Source organism: Podarcis vaucheri (assembly GCF_965113315.1).
Source record: "Podarcis vaucheri genome assembly, chromosome: 5".
NCBI classification, from domain to species: domain Eukaryota; kingdom Metazoa; phylum Chordata; class Lepidosauria; order Squamata; family Lacertidae; genus Podarcis; species Podarcis vaucheri.
In genome coordinates, this window is record NC_138763.1 from 73,910,447 (window position 1) to 73,926,834 (window position 16,388).

Below are 16,388 nucleotides of genomic sequence, written 5' to 3' on the forward strand. Positions count from 1 at the left end.
TGCTGTTTCCAAGAACAAGGCCATAGTTATAGGCTATGCTTCTTGTCGCTTTGTGGCTTAGAGGGAGTTTTTTGTGCAAGTTACTGGTTTCTCACAGCAATTGCTTCATGCTGAGGCTACAACAGACGTTGAGCAGGTATGTTGCAAAGCCATGCAATATGAACCCCTACCAAATTTAACTACTTGCAGCCCACTCTTATGCATGTTTTCAACAGGTCTTACTCGTCAGCAATTGTACATAGAACATGCCAGCATATCAATGACTCCTGTTGTGTTGGGGAGATGCCATGATCCTATAAATTACTGCATCATATTTAGGAGAAGTGGGCAATTAAGGAGAGCGGGGATCATTAATCAACAAACACGCTTATCTCTCCCCAACCCCACCCTCTTGCTGCAACTTTCGTGTAACTTGCAGTGTGTGTTTTTGGGTGATATGTGATGAGGTATGCTCCAGGAAACCTTGCCTTATTTTCTGATAAGAGAATTAGATCTACAACACCATCCACCCAAAGCTAAGCATCCCTTTTTATATTTCAATGGTGCATACTAAAAATGTGCATACTAGAAATGTTGGAGGCTGCCATACCAAGTTAGACCAATGTATTCTCTACACTGACTGGCAGTATCTCACCATGGTTTCAAATGAAAAACTTTCATAGTCCTACCTAAAGATTTCAGGGATGAACACCTGGGACCTTGTGCTCTGTCACTGAGAAAGCCTCTTGCCCATAACTCTCTCATTGAAATTGATACAACTAATTGGTAAATAACCTTTGGCTGGCTTGTGCCCTGATTAAACAAAGACTTTCCTTCAGAGCAGCAAAACTATGTGTATGCCAGCGGTCACGGTGAATAGATTAAACTTGATTATCAGCATTGCATTTCCATACCAAAACCTAACATTTACTGACATCACTACCAGTTGGGAGAGGAAATTGTGCGGTTGGGATGTGCAGCTGTTGTTGCTAATATTCTCCGAACAACAGACCAAGGACATAAAACCGTTATTTTCATTGATAGATTTTAAATAAACAAACGCACCAACCACTTAAGTGCTCATAAAGTTTTTCAACGGAACAGCTTGCCTGGGAAGCTATGGAGCGTTACAGCCATCCATGCCTAACTTTGGCAGTCATCTCAACTGACAATGGTCTTATTAGACTCCAAACCTAAACATGCTCACTAGAGAGTAAGTCCCATTGACCACCAGTGAGACTTGCTTCTAAGAAAATTACATGCATGCATCTGTGCTGTTACACTGTTACAGTGCAACAGGAAATTGGGAAAGTTGCTCCATAACTTTTCAACACAGGTTAGCCCACTGGATGTTCACATAGCAGTTATGGTTTCAGAAGTCCACACAATATTGCAAAAAAAAGAAAGAAAGAAAGAAAGAAAGGCTGAGGGGCCGCTATGCCTTGAGTCCAGCTTCTCTTTACAGCCAAAGTGATCCTGTTCTTTTGTAAGCACATAGGAAAAGTACAGAATTCAGCTTTCTGAAAATCAGTAGTAATAATAGTTTCTAGCCCTCAGTAGCCAGAGGTGTTACTGAATAAAATCTCCGCTGCTTGGGGATGGGGCCTCAGTGAGCACAGTAGTTTCTTTTCCCCTCCCCACAACAAAAATATTAAATAAATATTAATACAGGATAATTTGTGATTGGAAGAGGAGGTAATTACATTCACTAAACAATGTTCTTGTGTGCCAACATTGACCAAGACAATTTAGATTATGTGCAGCTGAACTGCTGCCACTCAGAACAAGCAATAGTGGCCTAGATGTACAAATAATGTGCCCAGGCATAAGGCAGCTTCCTAAGACTGAGCAATAAAGGAATACGCTCCAAACAGTTAGTCACTGACACTAGCCTGAACACAGCACTCTGAACAAGCTGTAGTCTTCAGACCATCTACAAAGGCAGTACCCTGTAGATTACATATCTTGTCCTATGCTTAGGGCTCTTGGTGGCTTGCTAAACAATTTGCAATTGTACAACGGAAGAGAACAAAGAGCAACTTCTCTCGATGTTCCACAGAATGTCCCGAATAGCCAGACCCTTAAGCAGCTGCCCACAGCAACTCAGCTGGCCTTTGTGATGTGATCAGTCTCTCACTAGGGCAAGAGGAGGCGGCGTAAGCTCTCAGCAACGGTTGCTCTGTGGGCGCTGCCTGGCAACTCTTCCCCCTTTCCTGATAAGAGCTAAAAATGGCAAAACATTAATTTGCCTAGTTCATGAAAAAGTATTCCAGACTGCATCAAACAAATAACAGACCCTTCTAATTCCAGAGTAACTGTTTATGGTACTTGACCTATCATTGAAGAATTCCACAGTGCATCAGTCAGAGATTGTAGCAGCACCAGCAGGAGCACAGAGGGGAGAGGGGGTTTGTAGGCAAGCTAAATCAAATATATAGTTTTCCCAATTATACCTCACTGCCTTGTTACAACCAATATTTACCCACGGTGAGCTTGCAATTAACTTACAGTTTTAGCATCCTGCTGCTATGGTGTTTTTCTTGAATAGTTATTTTTTTCAAATGGTTAATGTACTGCGTACAAGAGGGACAGATGAATGGAAGTGTAATGTGATCTTCAAATCTACCCATAGCTCTCCCACCCTCATCAAGATGCAAGGAACACTGAAGATGGCAGCCCTTGCTCCCCCCCCCCCATTCTATTTCCCTAAGGGTACTGTATTTAGTAACACAAAAAATGAGTTGCTGGCAGAACTGCGAAATCAAAAACATCCAGCCCAAGCTGCAGCAAACATGTTGCTCATTCTTGTCTTGTGGTGGGCTTGTGGTGACTTGCATGCAGGTGAATGGAACCCCTTTGCAGCTGCTTTGCTCCTCTTGTGCAAATAGCTTAACAAGCCAGGATTCAGCTCCTAACCAGGAACCCAGATAGGATCCAGGAAGTTACAGGCAACTTACCTTAGCATCTGTGCTGGGAAGCTAAAGGAAAACACTGTAAAGGCTGAATTACTAAGGGTATAGAACAGGTCTTACCGAAGCAGAACCAGCATGGCTTCCGCAAGAGTAAACCTTGTTCCTTGAGTGCCAACAAACATTGTCACAAGTTGATCCATCAGATATTGTGTACTTAAAGATTGTCAAAAAGCTGCTGATGAAGTACCTCACCAAAGACTCCTGAGTAAGCTTAACAGTCATGAAGTAAGAGGACAGGCCCTCTTAAGGATCAATGACCGGTTAAGAAACAGGAAGCAGAGAGCAGGAATAAATGGGACTTTTCTCCTAATGCAGGGTTTGGGGAAAGTGGAGTCCCTAAATGATTAGTATTGGGTGGTACCTGTGCTTTTTTATTTAATTATTTTATTTAATTATCTAGAAGTCAGGGTGAGCAGTGAGGTGGCCAAATTGCTTTGGATGTTTAAAGGTGATTGAAAAGATCTCCAAAGGGAGCTCTCCAAACTGGGTGAATGATAGTAAAATAGTAGGTGTATTTTAGTGTAAGTGATGCTCACTGGGGCAAAAACAAACAAAACACAAACCAACAAACCCCAAACTTCATATATAAGCTAATGGGAGTCTCAGCTGCTGTTGACTGACCAGGAACAAGACCTTGGGGTTGCAGAGGACAGCTTGATGGAGATGTTGACTCGCATGTGCAGCAGCTGTGAAAATGGCAAAGTCCATATAAGGCAGCATTAGGAAAGAGGTGGAAAATGTAACTGCCAATGTCATTAGGCCGCTAGACAAATCTATGGTGTGACCACACTGGGAATATTACGTACAGTTCTGGTCAGACTTCAAAAGAGACATTGTAGAGCTGGAAAATATTCAGGAAAGAACCAGAAATGATCAAGGGACTGGAGCAATTCTCCAATGAGGAAAGATTACATTTGGGGATTTTTAGTCTGGAAAATTATTTGCTTCTTGGGAGAAAAGCGATGACAAACCTAGAGAGCATCTTAAAAAGCAGAGACATCACCTTGCCAACAAAGGTCCATATAGTTAAAGCTATGGTTTTCCCCAGTAGTGATGTATGGAAGTGAGAGCTGGACCATAAAGAAGGCTGATCACCGAAGAATTGATGCTTTTGAATTATGGTGCTGGAGGAGACTCTTGAGAGTCCCATGGACTGCAAGAAGATCAAACACATCCATTCTGAAGGAAATCAGCCACCTCATGAGAAGAGAAGACTTCCTGGAAAAGACCCTGATGTTGGGAAAGATGGAGGGCACAAGGAGAAGGGGACGACAGAGGACGAGATGGTTGGATAGTGTTCTAGAAGCTACCAGCATGAGTTTGACCAAACTGCGGGAGGCAGTGGAAGACAGGAGTGCCTGGCGTGCTCTGGTCCATGGGGTCACGAAGAGTCGGACACGACTAAACAACAAGAAGTCTGGAAAATGGCAAGTATGTGGGTGGGAGAGAACATGACAGAAGTGTTTAAAGGTATGCATGGTTTGGAGAAAGTGGGTAAGAAAACGTTTTTCTCCCTCTCTCATAACACTAGAATTCATGAGTGTCCAATGGAGCTCCATGTTGGAAGATTCAGGACAGACAAAATAAAGTACTCCTTCACATAAGAGGCATAGGCATATTCATGGAGGAGTGGCTGCTAGCCATGATGCTTAGATTCTAACTTCACTGCTGGAGGCAGCATGCCTCTGAATACCAGTTTCTGGGGATCACAAGCAGAAGAATGCTGTTGTATCCATGTCTTACATGGTAGCTTCCCATAGGTATCTGACTGGCCACTGTGAGAATAGGATGGTGGGCATTTCTTAATTTTCACCTCTCCCTTTCAAAAACCACTATTAATAAGAGAATATGTCATTGAACACAGATGTGAGCTGCCAGAGAATTTTTGCTTTTATTGTCTTTAAATGTTCAACTCTGGTCCTTACAGATGGGAATATGAACTTCAGTTGTAGGACGGGACTAACAAGAGTCCTGGCCTATGGTTTGGTAATAGCTGGAATGTATTTAAGACTCAGGCTGTAACTTGTGGAGAAAAACTGGAACAGGTTTCTACTGCCAAACAGGTCACAACACACACACAAAATGACGGCAAGAGAATGTGCAATCAGGCATGTTTGTTTATTGATCCTATTTAACAGGATTCAAAAGGAGGACAGCTAACATATACAAAAATAAATATGACGCCATTAAATTAGAGATATGTTAAGGTTTTTTCCAGGGACTGTTAATGAGGAAAATAAATTCCACCTACCTAAGTCTCTTATTTTGTGGGGATGGATTGGGTTGTAAATACAATGTACTCAAAAAGTTCCCTTTTGGAAGAAACAGTTGGGAGAGCAGCACTACAGTTGGAAACTGGACCACGTAGTGGAAGGAGAAAAATAAGGCAGGAAGGTGCGCATGTCAGTACGGAGCAAGCAATACAGAGCACCAGTTGACCATTCACTGTATACTTAATATTGAAGTGTGGGAGAATTACTACACTTGACAGTTTTCCATTTTATACGGGTTCTATGCTGCCTGTCACAGTGGGAGCACACAACAGATGTCGGATGACTACAAGGCAACTGCCATAAGGGAAACTGCCTATTTGGACAGCGATTGTGTTAATATTGCACATTTCCACGGGAGGAAGGAGTTTAAGTGAAAGTAGAAAGCTTGGCTCTTAGCCTTTCCATTCTTGTTGGGAGAAGCCCAACCATCTCTCTACTGAGCTCTAGCTCAGTTTCAATGGCCTGGACGGCATCTGTGTGCTTCTCGCAGTAGTCTACCAAAAACGAGTAATATTCCAACGAGGTCTGCATGTTCTCCAACTGTTTCTTGCCATCCGAAGTAATAAGCTTGCCATAAAGGCGGGCAATATGGAACTTGGCCACCATGGCAGGGCGCAGGACATCCTCCTCTAGGGTCTCGGGGAAAATCTTATCAGGGTTCCTCAATGAATCCAAAAAGAGTTCATAGTATTTCATGGCCATCTGAGCAAGAGAATTGATTTTCTTTATTGTGTGGGAGTCAAGTTCCTCTAGCTTATTTCCAATGGCCACTTTTAAATCCATCATCTCGTAATAGGTGTCAGCTAATTCAAACTGAAGCTGCCTACTGAGCAGAAGGTAATACTGAGGGTTTAAGCCAGCATATATGGGCTCCAGCATATCTATCCTACGCTTGTGCATCTTGCAACGCCTCTCATAATCTTCTTCAAAGAATGCCAGCACCTTGAACAAGGCACTGTGATCCTGAAGAATTTCAATGTGGTCAGTGACATACCCATCTACCTGAAAGAAATCTTTTGCTTCATTGACATAATTCTGACCCACTAAGAAGACTTCTCTGGCTTCTTTGAAGTCTAGTGGAAACACACAGCTCACTTTTTCTTCCATGGCCAAAATAGAGTCACACAGATCACTAGTTCCAAACAGAACAGCCTTCTTCCTGTCCTTTTCCTTCTCAGCCTCCTCTTTCTTCTGCTGGGCTTTAAGCTCCGACTGCCTGTCTGGATCCAGCTCCCCAATGTTGTCCTAAAACAAGAATGCACAGTATGAAATACTTCTCCACGAGATGTCAAAAAACTAGATACCGCCAATTTGATAAATTAATCACGTTCACAGTAGCAACTTCTGTTATTCCTATGTTTGCATGACAGAAAAATACATGTTTTGGATTTCTAGAAATTATTTAGTACTTCCATATATGATTCTTATTTATTTTGAGAATTCAATGGAAACACAAGCTGAGCTTATTGCAGCAACTTAGTGGAGGAGGCATATTAAAGAGTTTTCAACAATTCTCCAAGCAGTAACTCTTGAGATATTTTCCTTGACTTATTTCACAGCAAGTGGTTGTCATACTTGAAATTTTCGTTAAACCACTCCCAATATATCTGACATCTTGTAGGGTTCTCTTTTTCCTTTCCTATCCATTGTTAGTACTACAGTGGAACCTCGGGTAGCGGATGTAATCCGTAACAGAGGCACATCTGCAACCTGCAGCGTTCGCATCCTGAAGCACTGTGTCTGTGCCGGTGCGATTTGGCGCTTCTCCACATGCGCGAGCAGCGAAACCTGGAAGTAGCCCGTTCCAGTACTTCTGGGTTTCCCGTGGTCCTCAACCCGAAAGCACGTAATCTGAAGCAGCTGTAACATGAGGTATGACTGTACTGTGTTATCAGACAGTAGGAACTGCTTTCCCAAATTGAAAATCTCAGCAGCTTACATATGCTGCTAATATTTTACTGTTATCTTAATGGTGTTTTGTGATTCATAATGATATTTTCTTTTCTTTTTTTAATTGCTTTGGGGTCACTTGGGACAAAAAGCAGTATATAAGCACCACAACAATTTTAGGAAAACCTAACAAGGCAGTGGAAATTACACAGCTGATTTTTTAATAGATGAGATGCTGACATCTTCACGGCCACTGGGACATATGGGAATACTTGCCTGCATGCCTATCCCAACTGCTAAATATCCACTCTGACAGGACAATAATAGGCAAGTAGAAAACTACCGAAGAAGTTGAAGTGTAAAACTGTGTAAACACAGAGTATGCACCAATTGCAGACTAGCTTTAACAAAGAAAACTCTGCTTTCTTGGTTAGGTAATGTATCTAGCTCCTACTGAACCCATTTGGATACTATCAGTAAAGCATCAAGGCCCATGATGAAATCAAGGTGATATGGTCAAAACTGGCAAACACAAGATTAAGTGTTCTACTGCCCAAGCAGAATATTGCTTGAAGGTTTAAAAATTAAGCAGAGATTCCAGCACTCAACTGATTTTGGTTCCTATCTCTGTACACACAGCAACCTTGTGACTTACATTTACTATAGCCTTGAGTCTCAGCACCACTAGCAGCTGTTGCAACTACTGTGTTTAGTTACTCCTGCAAATGTTAAAAAGGTTATTTGCACTCCGTTTCTTGATTACCTCAAGCAATTTCCTGGCTCCCTGCAACAAGTTCAAGCAGTACTTAATCCAACACCTTGCAATTTCAGCTCTTCTCTGGCGAAGGTCTTGCTGATCTTGTTCTGTTTCATCTGGTTTAAAATATTACAATATTCATTAGGCTAGTTGACAGTTAGATTTTGAAAAGCCATCTCGGGGGGGGGGGGGAGAATAAGTTAGCCACTTAAAATTACCTGAAGGACTACACAGAATTCAAGTAACTAATACTACTGGAATCTATTAAATGGTTATAAGGAGGAAGGTTTAACTTTTGGTCCTAATATTTTCTAATCCTGAAGCTTTTCCATATTGTAAGGGGGATCAAACAGCTTCAAGATACTTCTACTGGAAATAGAGGGAGACATTTAATTTCTATTCAGGAAAACAGGGTGTAAAGAACATCTTAGAACACAGTTTTCATAACATCGTTAAAATAGTTTAAGCATTTCTAGCATTAACAGTCCTAAAAAGTAAAAAATGAAACAGCGAGGTATACTACCAATACAACTTATAGCAGGTTATAGGCAGCTGCAAAAATATAAGAAGTGGGACACCTGGACTGCCAATAATATATGTGAAAAGGATCTAAGGGTCTTAGTAAACAAGCTTAACAGAAGTCAACAGTATGATGCAGCAGTAAAAAAAGCTAATGCTATTCTCGGCTGCATCAATAGAAGTCTAGTGTTCCTTTCAAGGGAAGTCTGTTCTTCCCTGGGCAAACCACACCTGGGGTACTGTGTCCACTTCTGGGCACCACAATTTAAGAAGGATATTGACAAGCTGGAACATCTGGAGAGGAAGGCAGCCAAGATGATCAAGGTTCTGGAAACCAGGCTTTATGAGGAATGGTTGAGGGAATTGGGTATGTTTAACCATGTAAAGAAGAGATTTAGAGATATGATAGCCATCTTCAATATCTAAAGGGCTGTCACATGGAAGATGGAGCAAGCTTGTTTTCTTCTGCTGTGGAGGGCAGGACCCAAACCAATGGATTCAAGTTACAAGAAAGAAGATTCTGACTAAACATCAGGAAGGACTTTCTGAGAGTCAGAGCTGTTTGACAGTGGAACGGACTCCCACAAGAGGTGGTGGACTCTGCTTCCTTATAGGTTTTTAAGGACAGGGTGGGTGGCCATCTGTCATGCATGATCTAGCTGAGATTCTTGCATTGCAGGAGGCTGGACTAGGTGAGTCTTGGGGTCCCTTTCAACTCTACAATTCTATGAACAGAGGAAAACTGTACATCTTCTCTCCCTCTCTAAAGTTGAAATATCGAAAGCTATTTCCTCGGCACCACCACTATGTTCCAAGTCTGCACCGTTAAGTTTCAAAGCTGTACAAGCCCATTAGAGAAGTGTAGCCTTGCTGAAGGGCACCTCTTCACCCTCTCACATTGCAACTTCTTCCCCCAGTCCCACAAAATCAATGCAGCACTGAAACGGACAGCAAGCAGAGAATTCAACATTTTTGCTAACCCATACAACTCAAAGCCACTACAGTGAGGATTAAAAGGAGATGACTTACTGTCCTCTGCAGATGGCACCTGTCCAGCTTGGCCAAAGATGACACTGGCAGCTGCTAAACAATGCCTGGACTCCATGAAACATTGCTGTAAGGAGAAGACATGGTGGCGTTTGTTCCTGGCACGCAGTAAGATATTTTTCTCTTAATATTTAAGAATGAAATAATTCAGTTGCCCAATTGTTTGCCCAAATGTGTGATCTTTGAAGGATCTGGGGATATAATCTGGCAATGCTGTAGAGTAAGAAAGCTGAGGACAAACATGTAAAGGTCTTCTAATGAGTCTCCCCACCCTTACATACACACTCATATCATAACAAATTTGAGGAATAAATTCCTCTAATGCACTTCTCCTGAAACAAGACCCTTTTGTTATTCATGTTTTTGGCTGTGAGTTTGACATCTGTAAATGCCAACAAAGCTAGGAAAGAACATTGACTTACAAAGTGAATGAGGCAAGTTAGTCATGACTTTCAGTCCCATGGATTTCAAAGGAAACCTAAGTGCAATTAACTTAGTGTGGAAGATTATGCAACCCAATGCCTGCCAATAAGACTCCTACCACAGATAACAATAGCTTTTTGAAAGCTGGTCAAATAGCAACTCTGACATTGGTAGCACCTTAACAAATTAGGTACACTGAAGAAAACATTGAAGTGACTACCTTTGTGAGATAATACTGAGACAAAGTAGCTGCATTGAGAGCCCATTCTACTGGATAGTAGCCACTATATTCAAGCTGCCGTTTAAGGGTGGTATGACAATACTGTGCAGCCTTCTCAATCATCTCCAGGTGCTGGTAGACTTGGGCCAGATAATATAACGTATGAGTATAGACTTTCTCAAATCTGGGGAAACAGAGGGTTTAGATTTAATTTTAAGACAGAAACACCCCTCCCAATCTCTGACTTTACAATTCAACATATACCTTTTTGATCTTTCTTGGTCAGTAAGTTTCTCTTCTTCATCCATAAAATGTTCACTGGAATCAAGCGGGGGATTCCCATTCTGCAAAACATAACATATACAAACTTAATAAATACATACAGTGGATTTATGCTCTCTACAGGCTGCACTTTGGTACTGCAGAGAATATTAAGTTAAGATGCATCCAGAAATATGTTCTTATTGCACAAAACATCTAAGTATCAAGACATCCAACCAGAAGACATATCTCTTTCTTAAAAATCTGTTCTTCCCTATTGTGTTGTAGAACCTGTAATCGTGCATCTCTAACTGCACATTCTTCTAAAAACCTGTTCTATCCTCTTGAACAGTTACTTCTCCTGAACTCTGCAGCACTGACAGAAAGAATGTGATGCTTTTAAACAAGACTTTCAGTAAATGTAACAATATAGAAAAAAAGAAAGTTTACCTCAATGAACAAACCAGAAACTCTGTAAGAATATGCATTCAGAAATTTTTGCTTTATGTGCTACTCACTGCACTCAAGACAAAAGCGGTTGCAACTAGGTACAAGACATCACACAGAGGTAAAAACAACACAAGAGAAATATATCCCACTGAACGAACAGCATATTTAATATTGAGATCCAGTTATTAGTTCAAGCTCTTGAACAACTCTAGAGCACAAAGTAGTCACATGTCCCTGTTATAAATTTATTTCTCAAGCTTAATTTGTAGCTGTTTTTATTGCAAACCACTAAGGCTTCTTCTTTTTTCTGCTTGGGAACTGGCGGGATAGTGGCAGACGCCATTTTGAGTTAGCCCCAGCTCTACGCCAATTAAAATGGGGCTAACAGAGATAGAGGAGTTTGCAAAATCAGGGAGAGGGCAGCAACTGGCCCCCAAATACCCCTTTTAATATTTCACCACATTTCTACCTTTAATAAGTCACTTTGAGGGCATAATTGCTGAAAAGCAAGATAATTTTTTTAATAACAATAAATAAGACCCATATGTATAGTTAACAAATCCAACAAAAGGTTTCTGGAAATATGTTCTGAATACAAATCTGGTTCCTCTAGCTCCATTTCATTTTAGGTCTTTCTGGAGCTGCAAACCCTTCCATCGTTATAGGTGTGATTAACAAGTCTGGACTCCCACGATTTCTTTTGCCACCACTACCTGACTACTACCTCACCTCTTCGGCAGGGAGAACTGCAAGCGCTTTCAAGTGAAACTCAGACCAGGGCAGCTGCCTACAGTCACCTTTATCTACCTCCCTGTCACTGAGTTGCAGCATTCAACCTGTCAATTCATCAATCGTTTTGTTGCCCTATGTCTGCGTGTGTAGCATAAACCACTGGCCAAGCACAGAGGGACACCTGCTCCTTGCACTGTCAAAGTATCTGGTTAAATAACAGGTTCGGAATTAAGAAGCTTTATTAAGATCAGGGACAGAGAAAAATGGGGAAGGGGAGAGACAAATTCATAAAGAAATAAAAGCAGCTTCCTCTCTAAATAATCTATGACATACAATATCACAATGGTATCTTAAATGCACTTGCAAGGGGGAAAGGTCACCCATCATATTAGGAAGAAGACAATAATTCTTATTTCCAACCAAGTAAAACTAAGGGAAATGAGTTGACAGGGCATGAGACATTTAATCTCAAATCAAGGTTGATCAAGTGGGACTGGACACACCTCCCAAGGCAGGGTTTTGACACTAGGGAGATGACAGGTTTAGCATGAACATAAACCAGCGCACAGGAAGTTGAGCCACTAGTACCTAGATTCAACAATCCAGGAAGAATACTCTAAATGTGACAGGTAGGTTGTTAAGAAACAGAGGAACTACACTGGATTAAACAAGAAGGCAGGCATGTTCTTCTCAGGCCTTTCTCCAAAGCATCATCATCTCTAGTCAAAAGCAAATTCAGCAAAATAAGACAAGAGCGTAAATATGAAACAAGTGAAATATTTTCAGCATCACTTTTTAGAATTTGCCAAAGTGCAGCACTCCACTGGTTTCATAGAAGCCATGTCGGAGAATGAACAAACACTGGAAATGCAGAAAGGCCGTGCAGTGCATAAATAGCGCCCCCGAGGGTATAACAAAGGTTCCATTGTGCTAATGCTATGGCACAGCAGAGTCAACAACTTAGAAGGCTGCTTGTTATGCATAAGGAGTTTAGCTTGTTATAAGTCCTCCTGAAATACAGAAAAGCTCTTTTTTAGAAAACTAATTCTGCACTGCATTTTAGCCATACAGCAATAAGTCAAAGTGTTTTTAGAATTTTCCAGTTATTATAGCTAATAATGGAAGTGTCCCTAAGCTGTTTTATAGATGCTTTATGTGGTTACAGAGGGATGAAAGCACAGCTGCCATTGTGAGTTGACACTGATTTTCTAGTCAGCTGTTTGCACAGAACACTCTGCATCAATGCCAACCATTTTGAATCTATCTAAAAATGATATTTGAACAGTAGATATATTTTTCACTTAGTACTATAATCATTTTTCAGAATTCAGGCATGAAAACTCCTGACAACACATATATTGTATCAAAATGTCTCATTTTATAACATGAGAAAACAGGCCTCTCAACTTGCAAAACTCAGTAACAATTAATCCAGAAAGCCTGTTTATTATTTAATGATTTAAACTCATTGATATTAGAACTTGCAATTTTTATTATGCCTTGAGGTGCCACCACATTACAGAAACATAAGACATGCTCATACAACACATTACCTCTTTCATGTACTGATTATATAAAGCCTCTGCAGATTCCAAGTAAGTCTGAGCTGTTTTAATGTTATCTCTTTCTGACCACAGGATGCCCAGGTTATTCTACAAAAGAAGAGGGAAATTGAAACATTTTTTTTGTAAAGCTATGAATGGCACAAATCCACCATCAGTGAATAGGGAAGAGGGGTCACCCCCTTACATATTATACAAGAACCAGACTTACACTATACTTATTTTGCCTTAAAGACACATACTGGGGAGCCAGGCCAGGGATGTGCAGCACATTACCTCAATATAAGCTATCCTTTCCAGTGCCTAATATTAATTTGTTGAATTTTGTATCCTGACATTCCTCCTAAAGGAGCCCAGGATGGGAAACATGCAAGCAATAAAACAATTAGTATGAACATGCAAGAAACAGAAGAAGCTTCAAGCTAGTCCAAAAGGTTACAATTCTAAAACTCAAATCATTTTATTATTGGTCACTGGGAGCCACAGTGGTCTAGTTCTAACACCATTGTAGTTTGCGAACAAAAGCCATCTGGACTAAATGTCATCATTCCTTCCTTGCTACTGCAGCTGTGTACGCCCCATACATTTAAACCTCATGCCTTTCCCCAAATAATTCTGGGAATTGTAGTTTACCTCTCACAGAACTACCATTCCTAGCACCCTTAACAAATAACTGTTGGAAGAATTTTTTGGAGAAGCCTTAAACATGCTGTGTACACACAGCCTGATACTGGCACACAAATTATTTTGATCCACAGACTCTCTTGAGTGGAGTTACTCAGCTCTCAAACTGCAATAGTAAATAATCACTGTGAGCCCATGAACTGCAAATTTGTTTTTCATTTCTTGAAGTAACAGTGTTACTACCTTGCAAACCAATATTCCAGAGGATAGTCTGCCATTACCACCAGCTCAACCCTCCCTTAATACTTTGCACCGCAGCACTGCATTTCTCCAATCTGACACATGCCACCCCCTTGCACTAAAACAAGAAGAATGGACACATGGCTGCAGCAGCAACAAAACACAGAAAGCCTTCTGGATTTCCAACTCTGATATGCTGTATCAACAATACTTCTATAGAATGGGTAACAGTTCAAAGGTTAGTCTTACAAAAAGGCAAAACAATGAGAAGAGTGGGGAGGAAACAACTTCATTCATTGATGGATTAAAAAAGTGTGGACAGTTAATGTTATGTAACATTCCACACATCTTTTGGGGGCATCATCCAATACTTCAATAAGAGTTCCAAAGTGCCAAATCAAATAACTTGGATCTTGAGATCCTGTGAGTTAAGTTACTGACAAAAATCTCTGCTCAAAGAAAAGGAGAGAAGGAAAGAATATTTTTTGCTGATTTCCCCTTTCCTTCCCCCCTTCTAATAATGGAGGAACACCGGAAGTGTGGGAAGAGGTGCAGGAGGATGAGAGAACCAGCAAACGTTGCCTGCTCTCTTCCGCTAGCCATTAGATCCGACTTTGGATCCAAGCCAACATATTATTCGTCTTAGATGCCTATTATGCATCGACTAGATGTCATAATGAGGAGAGATGCCGCAGAATCGATTAGGCTAACAAAACTAAAAACACAGCCCTTTCCGTAAGGAAAACTGCACACGTCAGGAAAGCTCATTCTCCCCAGTTGATTTCTGACTTCCAAATGATGCCATCTCCCAGGACAAACGGTGACTGCCCAGGCCCAAGAAAACCTTTGCTGTTAAGACGGGTGGGCGATGAATGTACACATTGCGCCACGTGCCCGGGCTGATGTTTAAATGCCCCGGCAAGTATGCGGCACTCTGAGGTTTAGGAACCTGCATTATCCCAAACAGCGCGAGCGACGCAAAGAGGTTTGACGCGCGTGTGCTGGGGGGGGGGCACACGTTCATGCACCGTTTCTTATCCACCGCTCCTCGCAGTTGTGGGTCTGAGCCCCCTTTTGGGGTGAGCTATTGCGGGGGGGGGGAGCGACCGACGACCCCTTCCTTCCTTCCTTGCCCCACCTGGGCCTGGATGTAGAGGGAGACGCACTCCCGGGAGAGGCGGTGAGGCTCCAGCAGCTGCGCGCACTTCACCAGGTGCTCCTCGCCGGCCGAGTACTCCTGCGTGTCGGTGTGGTTCACCCCGAGCTCGTACTCCACGGCGGCCAGCGCCACGGCGCGCTGCCGCTCCCGCTCTTCGGCCCCGGCCGCGCCTCCGCCGGCGCCTCCCGGGCTGCCTTCCGCCTCCTCGGAGCCCAGCTGCTGCTTGATGCCTTCCAGCAGCTCCCGGGCGCTGTACTTGGAGCGGTAGGGCTCCGTCTCCGGGTCTTTCTTGGACTCCACGTAGGAGAGGTTGACGGCGCTGCGGAACTTCTCGCACAGGGAGGCCCACTCGGCGGGGGTCGCCATCTTCCCCACTGAACGGGCTGCTGCGCTTCCCTCGCTCGTCTTTCGCCTCCTCCGCTCGCTCGCTCTCTCCCGATCAGTTGGCTTTATGCCCGCCCAGAACCCTCCCGAAGGGTAGTCCGCATGCGCGTCAACCTCGTTCCCTCAGTTAAAATGGAGGCGCGGGGAGCGAGTGACGTCACAGGCGGCCGAGGGACGGAGGAGAATAATAATAATAAAAAATTTTATTTATATCCCGCCCTCCCCAGCCGAAGCCGGGCTCAGGGCGGCTAACAACAATCAAATAATCAGTCAAATAATCACACAATCTAAAAATATTTCATTATAAAAATTAATTAAATCAAATTGATGGCAACCAATTAAGCAAAATTCTGTGCAGGTTGCCAGAGGAGGGAGTCAGGCTGCGCCCTGACCAAAGGCCTGGCGGAACAACTCTGTCTTGCAGGCCCTGCGGAAAGATGTCAGGTCCCGCAGGGCCCTAGAAGTGAGCAGAGGCCGCGGTGGGCGCCAAGGGCCGCGCGCGCGAAAAGCACGCGGCTGCAGAGGAAATTGGGCTCAAGCGTAGTTTTGTGATTATCTCCGTGAGGGGGAATAGGGATCTCCCAGTAACTCCTGGCACCCTACAAGCTATCGCTTTGGAAGGATAATTTGCGGGGGGGGGGGGGAGCCACGACTGTTAAGGGGTGTCACGACACTCTGTCGTCTTTGGTTGAGTACTGGATCTAAAGATGATTTTTCATAGCCCAGAGATTTACAGTGGCTCCTAACTTGGAACACAAAACCCTCAAGAAGAGGGGAGGGAACCCAGGAGAATCCCCATGGTTTAATATTTAAATATAAAATATTTATCAGACTGGTCAATAAACTTGGGAAGGATTTTCCCCCCACACTCGAATGTTGTGATTTTGCAATCTTGT

At 42.6% G+C, this 16,388-nt stretch overlaps 1 protein-coding gene across 1 annotated transcript; it reads right to left on the reverse strand.

The window, feature by feature from the left end:
* Positions 1-5,050: 5,050 nt before the first annotated feature.
* Positions 5,051-15,559, reverse strand: KIFBP (kinesin family binding protein). The gene is made up of 7 exons (XM_082223725.1): positions 15,088-15,559; positions 13,077-13,175; positions 10,345-10,424; positions 10,081-10,264; positions 9,420-9,504; positions 7,878-7,987; positions 5,051-6,469 (listed from the first exon to the last, which is right to left on the reverse strand). Exons 1-7 carry the CDS (start codon positions 15,472-15,474, stop codon positions 5,591-5,593), a joined length of 1,824 nt encoding a protein of 607 aa, XP_082079851.1. The 5' UTR covers positions 15,475-15,559; the 3' UTR covers positions 5,051-5,590.
* Positions 15,560-16,388: the final 829 nt, after the last annotated feature.

Bases quoted from the DNA above. Each gene is read 5' to 3' on its own strand.
- KIFBP (XM_082223725.1), bottom strand. From the start codon at position 15,474: ATGGCGACCCCCGCCGAGTGGGCCTCCCTGTGCGAGAAGTTCCGCAGC. The intron at 7,988-9,419 runs GTAAGTCATCTC...ATTTTAAACCAG, and splicing joins GGTGCCATCTGCAGAGGACA to ATGAAACAGAACAAGATCAG. The intron at 6,470-7,877 runs GTAATCAAGAAA...TTCTTGTTTTAG, and splicing joins GAGCCAGGAAATTGCTTGAG to GACAACATTGGGGAGCTGGA.